Source organism: Amblyraja radiata, chromosome 12 (assembly GCF_010909765.2).
Source record: "Amblyraja radiata isolate CabotCenter1 chromosome 12, sAmbRad1.1.pri, whole genome shotgun sequence".
Lineage (NCBI taxonomy): Eukaryota > Metazoa > Chordata > Chondrichthyes > Rajiformes > Rajidae > Amblyraja > Amblyraja radiata.
The window spans coordinates 3703158-3713936 of NC_045967.1; the positions used below are offsets into that span (position 1 = coordinate 3703158).

At 43.8% G+C, this 10779-nt stretch overlaps 1 protein-coding gene across 1 annotated transcript; it reads right to left on the reverse strand.

Annotated features, from left to right (window-relative positions):
• Positions 1–681: 681 nt before the first annotated feature.
• nxt2 (nuclear transport factor 2 like export factor 2) lies at positions 682–8935 on the reverse strand. The gene is made up of 4 exons (XM_033030122.1): positions 8806–8935; positions 6427–6513; positions 4607–4751; positions 682–1193 (listed from the first exon to the last, which is right to left on the reverse strand). The coding sequence occupies exons 1-4, from the start codon at positions 8818–8820 to the stop codon at positions 1015–1017; spliced, it is 426 nt and encodes a 141-aa protein (XP_032886013.1). The 5' UTR covers positions 8821–8935; the 3' UTR covers positions 682–1014.
• Between the last annotated feature and the right edge of the window lie 1844 nt (positions 8936–10779).

Genomic DNA, 10779 nt, shown 5'->3' on the forward strand with positions numbered 1-10779 from the left:
CTCATTAATATAATCACGAGGACCAGACTCATTGCTAAATAATCGATTTCCCACACTATGTCCCAGCAGAGATGGGGTGAATTGCTCCAAGTATAAGAGAATTTTGTTGTATTTAGTTTAGTTTAGAGATACAGCGCGGAAACAGGCTCTTCGGCTCACCGAGTCCGCGCTGATCAGAGATCCCCGCACATAAGCACTACCCTACAGGCTAGGGACAATTTTTATACAAAGCCAATTAACCTACAGACGTGTACATCTTTGGAGTGTAGGAGGAAACCGTAAATCTCGGAGAAAACCAACGCAGGTCATGGGGAGAATGTACAAACTCCGTACAGACATCATCTGTAGTCAGGATCGAACCCGGGCCCCGAGCACTGTAAGGCAGTAGCTCTACTGCTAGACCACCGTGCCACCCAGTGGTTTTCTCACAGAGTGGTTAGTCTGTGGAATTCTCTGCCTCAGAGGGCGGTGGAGGCAGGTTCTCTGGATGCTTTCAAGAGAGAGCTAGATAGGGCTCTTAAAATGAGGGGATATGGGGAGAAGGCAGGAACGGGGTACTGATTGGGGATGATCAGCCATGATCACATTGAATGGCGGTGCTGGCTCGAAGGGCCAAATGGCCTACTCCTGCACCTATTGTCTATTGTCACCCATATATTGAATCCAGGAGCAACACAAAAACATGGTTTAACCAAGTTGTTTATTGAAGTCCATTTCAAAAGTACAATATACAACTGAAAATATTAATGATACAAATTGCATTTCAGATTAAAAAACAGGTGTACAGAGAGTGTCTATCATACACCAAACACTGAATATCAGTATGGATGTGGAGGCAATATACTTCTCTACAAAGCCTTTTTTCCCTATTCTCTACTGTCAATCTAACATCATACAATGCTTTTATACACTTCAAGCATTGTGTTAAATGTTTGAATTCTGTCAACATTTCCACTGTGTATTTCCAGAATTGAAAACAAAATAATGACATTCTCCTTCCATTAAAGTGGTGAGTTAACTGGTCCAGTCCTGAAAGCGGAAACAATCGCTCGCGATTTTCCAAACGGTATTTTGCGGCGTTACTTGGGCAGTAAGTAAGAAGTTTTGATTGAAGTACCGTTGTTTGTTTCCATCAAATTTCACCGTACCACAAGTGACCACAAGAACGGTGGTCTGGCCCTGAGTAGCAAGCTCTATTTGCAAACAAAAAAAAGTTTCACGAGAAGATGAGCAAAACCCAAAACTATTCCAGTACAGGTCAAATAATTGTGTGAAACAACCCAATAAGTCATACAATAATCTGACATGCAATCTTCAACAAATGGATGGTACATTTATTTAAAATACCAGACAGAATTAAAGGTAACAAAGCACAATAAAAATGTTTACAAAGCTGTAATCTTTCAGTTTGTTTCCCAGCATCAATTTTATCTTTCATTTTTAATGGGGTGAGAACATAAGTTCATATGTTATAGGAGCAGAATTAAGCCCATCTACACAATTCAATCATATCTGATCTATCTTTACCTTTCGCCTTGCCTTCGCCCCATAATACCTGACGCCCTTACGAATCAAGAATCTGTCAAACCCCGCCTTAAAAATATCCATTGGCTTGGCCTCCTCGGCCTTCTGTGGCAATGAATTCCAACGTGAAAATAAGAATAGAGGTACACCATTCAAGCCGGTGTTGCCATGCAATATGATCATGGCTGAACTGGCTCAGGGCTCGTCTCCTCTTCCATGCCAGTTGTCCTCCATTCCATGAACTTTTAAAAATGTGTCTACTTTCTCTTTAAATACCCCAATGATCTTGCCTCCACGTCTCTTTGGGATAGAAAATTCCTGAGAATCACCACTCTCTTTGAGAATCTCCTAGTGAATGACCTAAAGGAAAGACATCCACATGGAAATCCAAACTTGATCATGTAATACTGGTTTGAATACAAGTGCCCCAATTTCCGCAACATTAGATGAAAACTGCAAAATGAGGTGAAAACAATCTGCTCAGTCCGCCTAGACCTACATGATCTCCCGGTTGCTAAACTAACTCCCATATTGACCTTTCTGTCCTGGACCTCCTCCACTATCAGAGTGAGGCCCAATGCAATTTGGAAGAACAGCACCTCATATTTTACTTGGGCAGTTTACACCCCAGCGGTATGAATAATGACTTCTCTTACTTCAAGTAACCGTTGCTTTCTCTCTCTCTCCATCCCTCCCCCATCCTAGTTCTCCAACTAGTTTGACTGTCCTCCTGATTAGATTTTACTCTGTATGCCTCATTGTCACCTTCCCCTTGTTAACAATGATTTGTTCTACATTTTCCTTGAGCTTCGTCCTCTTTGATATCATTTTCACACCTTACCTTTCCATATCTCACGTATCCCTCTCACACGACTCTCAGTCTGAAGAAGGGTCTCGACCTGAAACGTCAGCCATTTTACCACAGATTTCAAATCCAACACAAAGAATAAAGCTTCTTTGTCCTGGACGGCAACCCTTTGCCACGCAAGCACAAGAGCTGCTCTGCACAACACCAGCTGACGCTTCTAAGGCCGCCTGGGTCAAGACGAGATGGAGAGACCAGTGGAAGTCAGCAGAACCATCTAGGCTACACCATTACATCGATGACCCCATGGACATCCCTGGCCAGGACCTGCCCCGAAAGCATTGGACAACCCTCAACCGCTTGAGGACAGGCATCGGACGTTATGGAGTAGCGATGAAGAGGTGGGGCCTCATGGACAGTGAGCGCCTCCTGCGAGTGTTGGAACCCAACACAGACAGTGGAGCATATAGTCACCAGTTGCCCCAAACACCGGCCACCGAATAGTGAACGAGGTCTGATTGACTTGGGCGATGACACGTTGGCCTGGCTCGCCTCAACGGAGCTGCAGGTCTAAAAGACATACGACAGAAGAAGAGAAGAAGCCCTGGAAGGTGAAGGTGCCAGACACGGCGACCTCTGTTCCCTTGCACAAAACATGATCACTGCCTTGGACATTTTAAAATTATTGTATTATTTCTCTAACAATGTTTTGCCAGTAAATTAGAAATTTGTAGTCTGTAATAACCTGCTAGTTGTAATAACAAGAATAAGTAATAACAGCAATTATGCATAAAGTATTTGTGCTTGCTAAAGACAAGAAATACAATTATTTTTCATCAGATTTTACAGATACAGCATGGAAACGGGCCCTTCAGCCCTGAGTTCATGCTGACCAGTGATGACCCCACACACTAATACTATAGGGGGGTTGCACGTAAGGTCACTGGGTCATAGGGGTTGACGCACGGAGCCGCTCAATCCATCTGGAGGACTTCCGGTACTTCCAGAATATGTTATTAATGCAAGAAACGCGTACTTTCCTACCTGTTAAAAAGCGCCAAAATGTTGGATTTCTGCACTGTAAAAAATTGTGGAAGTCGGGGTAACCGTGAGAGACTTGTACCCAACTTCAGAATTCCAAAAGTGAAGCGAAATGAAGGTAAAGAGAAGCAGAACTGAAGGGACAACAACAGCTAAAGTGCTTGGCGAACATTAGCTGTGCAGATATCGGAATTAAAAATATTGGGAATTATCGCGTTTGCTCACTGCATTTCATCAAGTAAGGCATTATTTGTGTTTTTTCTTGATTCCTTTGGTATCTAAAAAGTCTCAGAAGTGATAAATCTGGCTGTAAATTTTGCTTTGAGGCGTTTTCTTTTTGTATGTAAAAACCCACGAGAACCATGGGCGATTTTTAAATTTTACAGCCAGATTTATCACTTCTGAAACTTTTTAGATGCCAAAGTAATCAAGAAAAAACACAAATAATGCCTTAGTTGATGAAAGGCAGTGAGCAAACGGCCAATGTTTGCCAAGCACTTTGGCTGTTGTTGTCCCTTCAGCTCTCGCTTCTATCTACCGTAATTTCTGCTCACTTTTGGAATTCTGAAAGGCTAAATGTCTCTCACACTTATCCTGATTTCCATAATTGTTTACAGGGCAACAATTGACAATTTCGGCAGGTTTTAACGGGCCCACTACGCTGGAAACAATGGTCAGTGCTTACCTGCAGTTCATCGCGTGTACTCCATTTGGCGTAGCGTAGCAACAGCACGGGTCATGGGTCGTGACCCAACTGCCGTGAAACCTCCCTATACTACACTTCAGGGACAATTTACAATGAACATAAGCCAATTAACCTGCAAACCTGTATGTCTTTGGAGTGTTGGGAGGAAACTGGAGCCCCCAGAGAAAATCCACGCGGTCACAGGGAGAACATACAAATTCCGTCCAGACAGCACCCTTAGGCAGGATCGAACTCGGGCCTCTGGTGCTGTAAGGCAGCAACTCTACCGCTGCGCCACTGTGCTGGCCTTCTTCAGTTAAAAAGGGGAAATACTTAAAATTGGAAACAATCTCACACTTTGTGGATAGTTCATGTAACCACTATTTCTTTGATTTGCTCAGATGTAAAAAAAATATTATCAAGTTCAGATTTGGAACAAAAATAAGTCAACAGTTAGAAAAGTACTCAGACTTATAGAAAGAGTTGAATACGTGAAGTTATTAGATATAACATATTTAAAACAATTTCTAACAAGTATGAATGAAGCCTACCATGTACAGGTTGACAATCCAGCATGTTTATTAGGAAATCACTAGAAGGCAACATTTCAAAAAATTCAGTAAGTGCCTGATGGCCTGAAATTGTGTTGCCATTCCACACTAAAGTCGCTGTATCCAGATACAATTTGGTTAACCCCTGTGAAAAAGAGTAAAATTTTGGTTAAAAATTAACCAAATGAAAGAGCTGAAAGCATCATGCCTGATTATTCTGTAAAATATTAATCTGTGATAAATGTCTAAATATGTCACAAGCCCATCAGTCGGTTTAGCAGTTTCCACCTTAAACACTAAGCTCCTACAGTCACTGCAGCCAATTTAAAACTAAACCCACAGTTTCCGTGACATGATTAGATGAATGTGCATTATACCACACAATAAAAATATTTCAGGACCAGTTTTCAGCCATTTATTTATTTATCTTTAAGATGCAACATGAACCATGGGCAATAAATTATTTTGTACCACTTAAAACCAGCAGCTGAAGGTAGACCCATAGCAAATCATTAGAGCACATACTTCAGAGTCTTTTAGCAGTTAAGATGAAGTAAGGTGGAAACACAACCTCAAGCAGGAAGTCTGTTTGTGCTAGAAACTTTTTTCTGGCATTCCTCCACCTCCTCCTCCTACACCACCTCCTACACCACCTCCTCCTTCCCCCCCACCCCCCTACACCACCTCCTCCTCACAAATAAATGAGCTGATTTTATAATGCCAACCGTGTATTTTGTTTACATATGTTGCTTTGACAAGGCACATATTGTGCATAGACCAGTTCAATGGCACATGACACTGTACATTGGTTAGTGACTTAACAGTGGAGAAATTCAGTGGAATAAAAGTATTAAAATGGCTGACATCAAAGTAGAGCTTTGAAATACAGTGTGGTTGTCCTTATCAACTGATTATTTTTTGTTATAAAAACTAGGTTGAAATAACTGAAAATACCACATTATGCCAATGATAACAACTGAAATGTATCAAACAGATAAATATTAAAATTGAAAAAAATCAAGCAGTATTAATGTGAATATGTTGATACAAAAAAATTGGAGAGGGCAGAGGAGGCTTACCAGAATGTTGCACGGATTAGAGGGTTTCAACGACAGGGAGTGGGTTGGACAGGCTTGGATTGTTTTCTCTGTAACGTCAAAGGTTCAGGGAAGACTCAATAGTAGTGTATGAAATTATGAGAGGCATAGATAGGGTCGACAGTCAGAAACTTTTTCCCAGGATGAAAAAATCCAAAACTAGAGGGCAGAGCTGTAAGGTGAGGGGGTCAAGTGACTCGGAAGGTGGTGGGGGCCGGCAACACATTGCCAGGGGTGGTGGTGGTGTTTAAAGGAGTCCAGGTGGGGCTGCATTTAAGGTTACAGGAAGGCAGAAGTGTTGGGGGTGTTGGGGAGTGGAGGAATGCCAGATATGATAGTAATGTTTAAGAGGAATAGAGAGATATGTGCAGGCAGATCAGTTCACTAGGCATCATGTTCGCCACAAATATTGTTGGCCGAAGGACCCATTCCTGTGCTGTACTGTTGTGTTTCTCTTCTTATCTCTTTCCCCTCTCCTACTTCCCCCATCCTCTATCTCTCTCCCTCCTCTATCTCTGTTCCCCCTCCTTCCATCTCTGTCCCCCTTGTTCTTGATTATATAATAATTATCTACTAGTACGAGCGAGACTAAAGATCTGTGGATAAAGGATAGATGTCATGGGCAGCTCTAACAGCTGCACCATTGTGCTGCCCTAAGCACTGTGAAAAACAGATGTAAAAAAAAGTACAACTCTGGAGCGTTACATCCTGAAAGATACTTACCCTTCTTCTTTTATCCATTGTTTCATAATAAATGTTGACAAATTTATCTGCGGCTCTGCATGCTTGGTCTGCATGAGTTTTGAAGTCCTTAAAATTAAAAGTTTCTGATTTATACGCTTTACAAGGAGACAGCTGCATATTGATACAAGACTTGTAAGAGAATCAAATTCTCAACTTCAGCAGTAAATTCAGTTCTGAAGTGAATGTCTGCAGGATGCTATTTGCACTTTTCTATATTGCACCTTTTATTATTGCACCTTAATAACATACCTCATAATTTTACTACACTCTGGCACACTGTGAATATTTTATATAATCTATATGTCCATTGTCTATCTTTATTGGTATATTGTCTGTCTGTGTTATAAATATTACTTGTACATTGGAGTATGGGGAAACGCAATTTCAATCCTCTGTGTAACTACTTGTTGCATTATTTGAATTGACAATAAAGTTTACTTTGAACTTTGAAATATTAACTGTTGCTTTTCTACAGATGTGGGCTGACCTACTGGGAATCTCTCACAGTTTCTGCATTTATTTTAGATTGTCAGCACCTGCAGTTATTCCACTTTTTTAAATAAATTCAGCCTTTTCTGATGAAGGGTTTTGCGTTCAAATCCCCTTCAGGAGACTGGAGTACAAAATCTAAGAAGAAATATCAGTATACTAGGAAGAGCTTCACTTTCAGAGCTGCTTTTAGAAATGACACATTGATCCGACACCAAGACTCTCAAGTTGATACAAACATTTCAGAGTTAAGGGAGAATACTCTGGTTTTTAAGAGTTTGCCAGGTCGATCATTGCACTAAGGCCAACTCTCTATGTACATGTGTAAGAAGCAACTGCAGATGCTGGTTTAAATCGAGGATAGACACAAAAAGCTGGACTGACAGGCAGCATCTCTGGAGAGAAACATAGAAAATAGGTGCAGGAGTAGGCCATTCGGCCCCGAGCCTAAAGAGAGTCCCTTCTCTCCAGAGATGCAGCCTGTCCACAGTGTTACTCCAGCTTTTTGTGTCTATCTCTGGGTACATATATATCCAAATTATTGACAGCCACAGCAGAGATGCCTATGACCATGTCTGAGGCTACAGATGCCAGAATATCACCGAGGATAGGTTGGAGGAACTCAGCAAGTCAGGCAGCATCTCTGGAGGGACACATAAAATGCTGGGGTAACTCAGTGGGTCAGGCAGCATCTCTGAAGAGAAGGATTGGGTGACATTTTGTGTTGAGACCTTTCTTCAGACGGGTGGGGGAGAGACTAGAGATGTGGAAGGGTAAGATGTGAAAACAACATATCAAGGAAATGTAGAATGGTTCATTTGGAGGGAATGGTCATAGGACGTTTGAGAAGCTTGATCTAGACTTAAAGAGGGGATTTAAAGAGATAGTTTAAAGATATGGGAGGGAAGTGGGGCAAGCAATAGCTGATGCAATTGAGGAAGGTTTGACAGGCAGGTGAGGAGGGATCTTTCTCAATTCCATCAATAACATGAGGCTTTATAAGGCACTGGAGTACTTTGAGCAATTTTGTGCTCCATTTCTGAGGAATGATGTGCTGGAGATGGTCCAGAGAAAGTTTGCGAGAATTATCCCAGGAATTAGTGGGTGAACATACTATGGGCATTTGGCGGTGCTGGGCATATACTTGCCGGAGTTTAGAAGGATAAGTTGGGGGGGGGGGGGGAGGGAGGATCTCATTAAAACTGAATAGCACAAGGCCTGGATAGAGTGTTTAAGAAGGAACTGCAGATGCTGGAAAATCGAAGGTACACAAAAATGTTGGAGAAACTCAGTGGGTGCAGCAGCATCTATGGAGCGAAGGATATAGGCAACGTTTCGGGCCGAAACCCTTCTTCAGAGCCTGGATAGAGTGGATGTGGCGAGGATGTTTCCACTAGTGGGAGAGTCTAAGGCACAGCCTCAGAATAAAAGAAAGGAGTTGAGGAGAAATGTCTTTAGTCAGAAGGTGGTGCCTTTTGATTCATTGCCACAGAAGGCTTTGGAAGCCAAGCAATGGATATCATAGATATAATTGTTGATTCGTATGGGTGTCACGGGGAGAAGGCAGGACTTTCACATGAACAATATTCACCCACTTTGTTCCCCACTCCCTCTACCGCCTGTAGGCCGCCCAGCAGTAGTGGGTGCGCGGCCGGAGCTGGGGATCGAACCCGGGACCCCGGCGCGGGCGAGGGGGCGGTTTAACCCGCTGCACCACCGGGCCCGGGACCCTGCCGGCCCTCAACGCGGCGCCTAATGAAGTCCGCGCCCGGGGGGGGGGGGGGGTGAGCGGGACAACAGGCTGTAGTAGTCAGGACACGGGGATCACCGCCGCCCCACCGGCCCCCAGCCCGCGTCCCCGCCTCTCACCAGTGGGCCGGCCATCAGCCATCAGCCGCCCGCGGACCCGCTCCGCTTCAAACCGCCGCCGCCACCGACCCGACAACACAACACGGGGCCCGTTCCGCTGGGCCGCTGTGCCGCGCCGCTAAAGCACCCCCCGGAACCCCTGACTCCCCAATTCCCGTTCCGCCCCGGCCCGGCCAGGTGATGTTGCACCATCACATTCTATGTACATATTTGTTGAAAATACACAAAAAAAACAGACGTGTTTAACGATCACTTCATTGTTAGTCTGCTGTATTGTTTCAAATCCCTGTATAACAAGCATATATAAGCTTCTCCCATTGAGAGTAGGGAAGATTCAAACAAGGGGACATATAACAATTACAGCACGGAAACAGGCCATCTCGACCCCTCTAGTCCGTGCCGAACACATAGTCTCCCCTAGTCCCATATACCTGCGCTCAGACCATAACCCTCCATTCCTTTCCCGTCCATATAACTATCCAATTTATTTTTAAATGATAAAAACGAACCTGCCTCCACCACTTCCACTGGAAGCTCATTCCACACAGCTACCACTCTCTGAGTAAAGAAGTTCCCCCTCATGTTACCCCTAAACTTCAGTCCCTTAATTCTCAAGTCATGTCCTCTCGTTTGAATCTTCCCTACTCTCGGTGGGAAAAGCTTATCCACGTCAACTCTGTCTATCCCACTCATCATTTTAAAGATCTCTATCAAGTCCCCCCTTAACCTTCTGCGCTCCAGAGAATAAAGCCCTAACTTGTTCAACCTTTCTCTGTAACTTAGTTGCTGAAACCCAGGCAACATTCTAGTAAATCTCCTCTGTACTCTCTCTATTTTGTTGACATGATTTGAGAATTAAGGGACAGAAGTTTAGGGGCAACATGAGGTGTCTGTGTGGAATGAGCTTCCAGTGGAAGTGGTGGAGGCAGGTTCGATTTCATAATTTAAAAATAAATTGGATAGTTATATGGACGGGAAAGGAATGGAGGGTTATGGTCTGAGTGCAGGTAGATGGGACTAGGGGAGAGTAAGTGTTCGGCATGGACTAGAAGGGCCGAGATGGCCCTGTTTCCGTGCTGTAATTGTCATATGGTTATATGTTATTTATGATTTATGTTAATAAAGACAGTGTTTAATTTTCTCAACCTATCCTCATCATAGGAGAAGATAAGACACAAAGTGCTGGAGTAACTCAGCAGGACAGGCAGCATCTGGAGAGAAGGAATGGGTGAGGTTTCAGGTCGAGACCCTTCTTCAGACTGAGAGTCAGGGGAGAGGGAGACAGATATGGAAGGGTTAGGTATGAGAATGAGACATCAAAGGGGATGAAGTTCAAGGAAAATGTAGAATAGATCATAGTTTAGCTAGAAGGTAACAAGCTCGTCATACGTGATTGCCTTTATACGGTGTGGTGTTTCGTTTTCAGAAAATCTAGTTATACAGAACCTTTTCCTTCCAACTGATTACAACTGATCCTGCCTCATTTCCAACTAAATATAGCTCTAGGGGCTAGTGGAGTCAAGGGATATGGGGAGAAGGCAGGCACGGGTTATTGATAGGGGACGATCAGCCATGATCATAATGAATGGCGGTGCAGGCTCGAAGGGCCGAATGGCCTACTCCTGCACCTATTTTCTACGTTTCTATGTAAACCCAGAGGGAAGGATATAGGTGGAGGGGAACAGGGAGAAGGGGGGACAGGATAGTGGGAGAACAGGGTGAGGGGTGGGGACACTGAAAAAGTGAGGGACAAGAGGAAAATGGGGGAGGGGTATTACCTAAAATGGGAGAATTCATGCCTTGGGTTGTAAGCTACTTGAGCAGAATATGTGGTGCTGTTACTCCAGTTGGCCTCGCTCTGGCAAAGGGGGAGAACCAGGGCGGAAAGGTCAGTGTGGGAATGGGAAGAGGAGTTATAATGGTTAGCAACTGGGAGATTCAGTAGGCCTTGGCAAGCATTCGGCGAAACGGTCA

What these genes read in the sequence shown, in the direction of transcription:
- nxt2 (XM_033030122.1), bottom strand. An exon ending in CAATGGATAAAAGAAGAAGG is followed by an intron (nt 4,752 to 6,426) that starts GTAAGTATCTTT and finishes TCTTTTTCACAG; the next exon opens with GGGTTAACCAAATTGTATCT. An exon ending in GGATTGTCAACCTGTACATG is followed by an intron (nt 1,194 to 4,606) that starts GTAGGCTTCATT and finishes GTTTGCAAATAG; the next exon opens with AGCTTGCTACTCAGGGCCAG.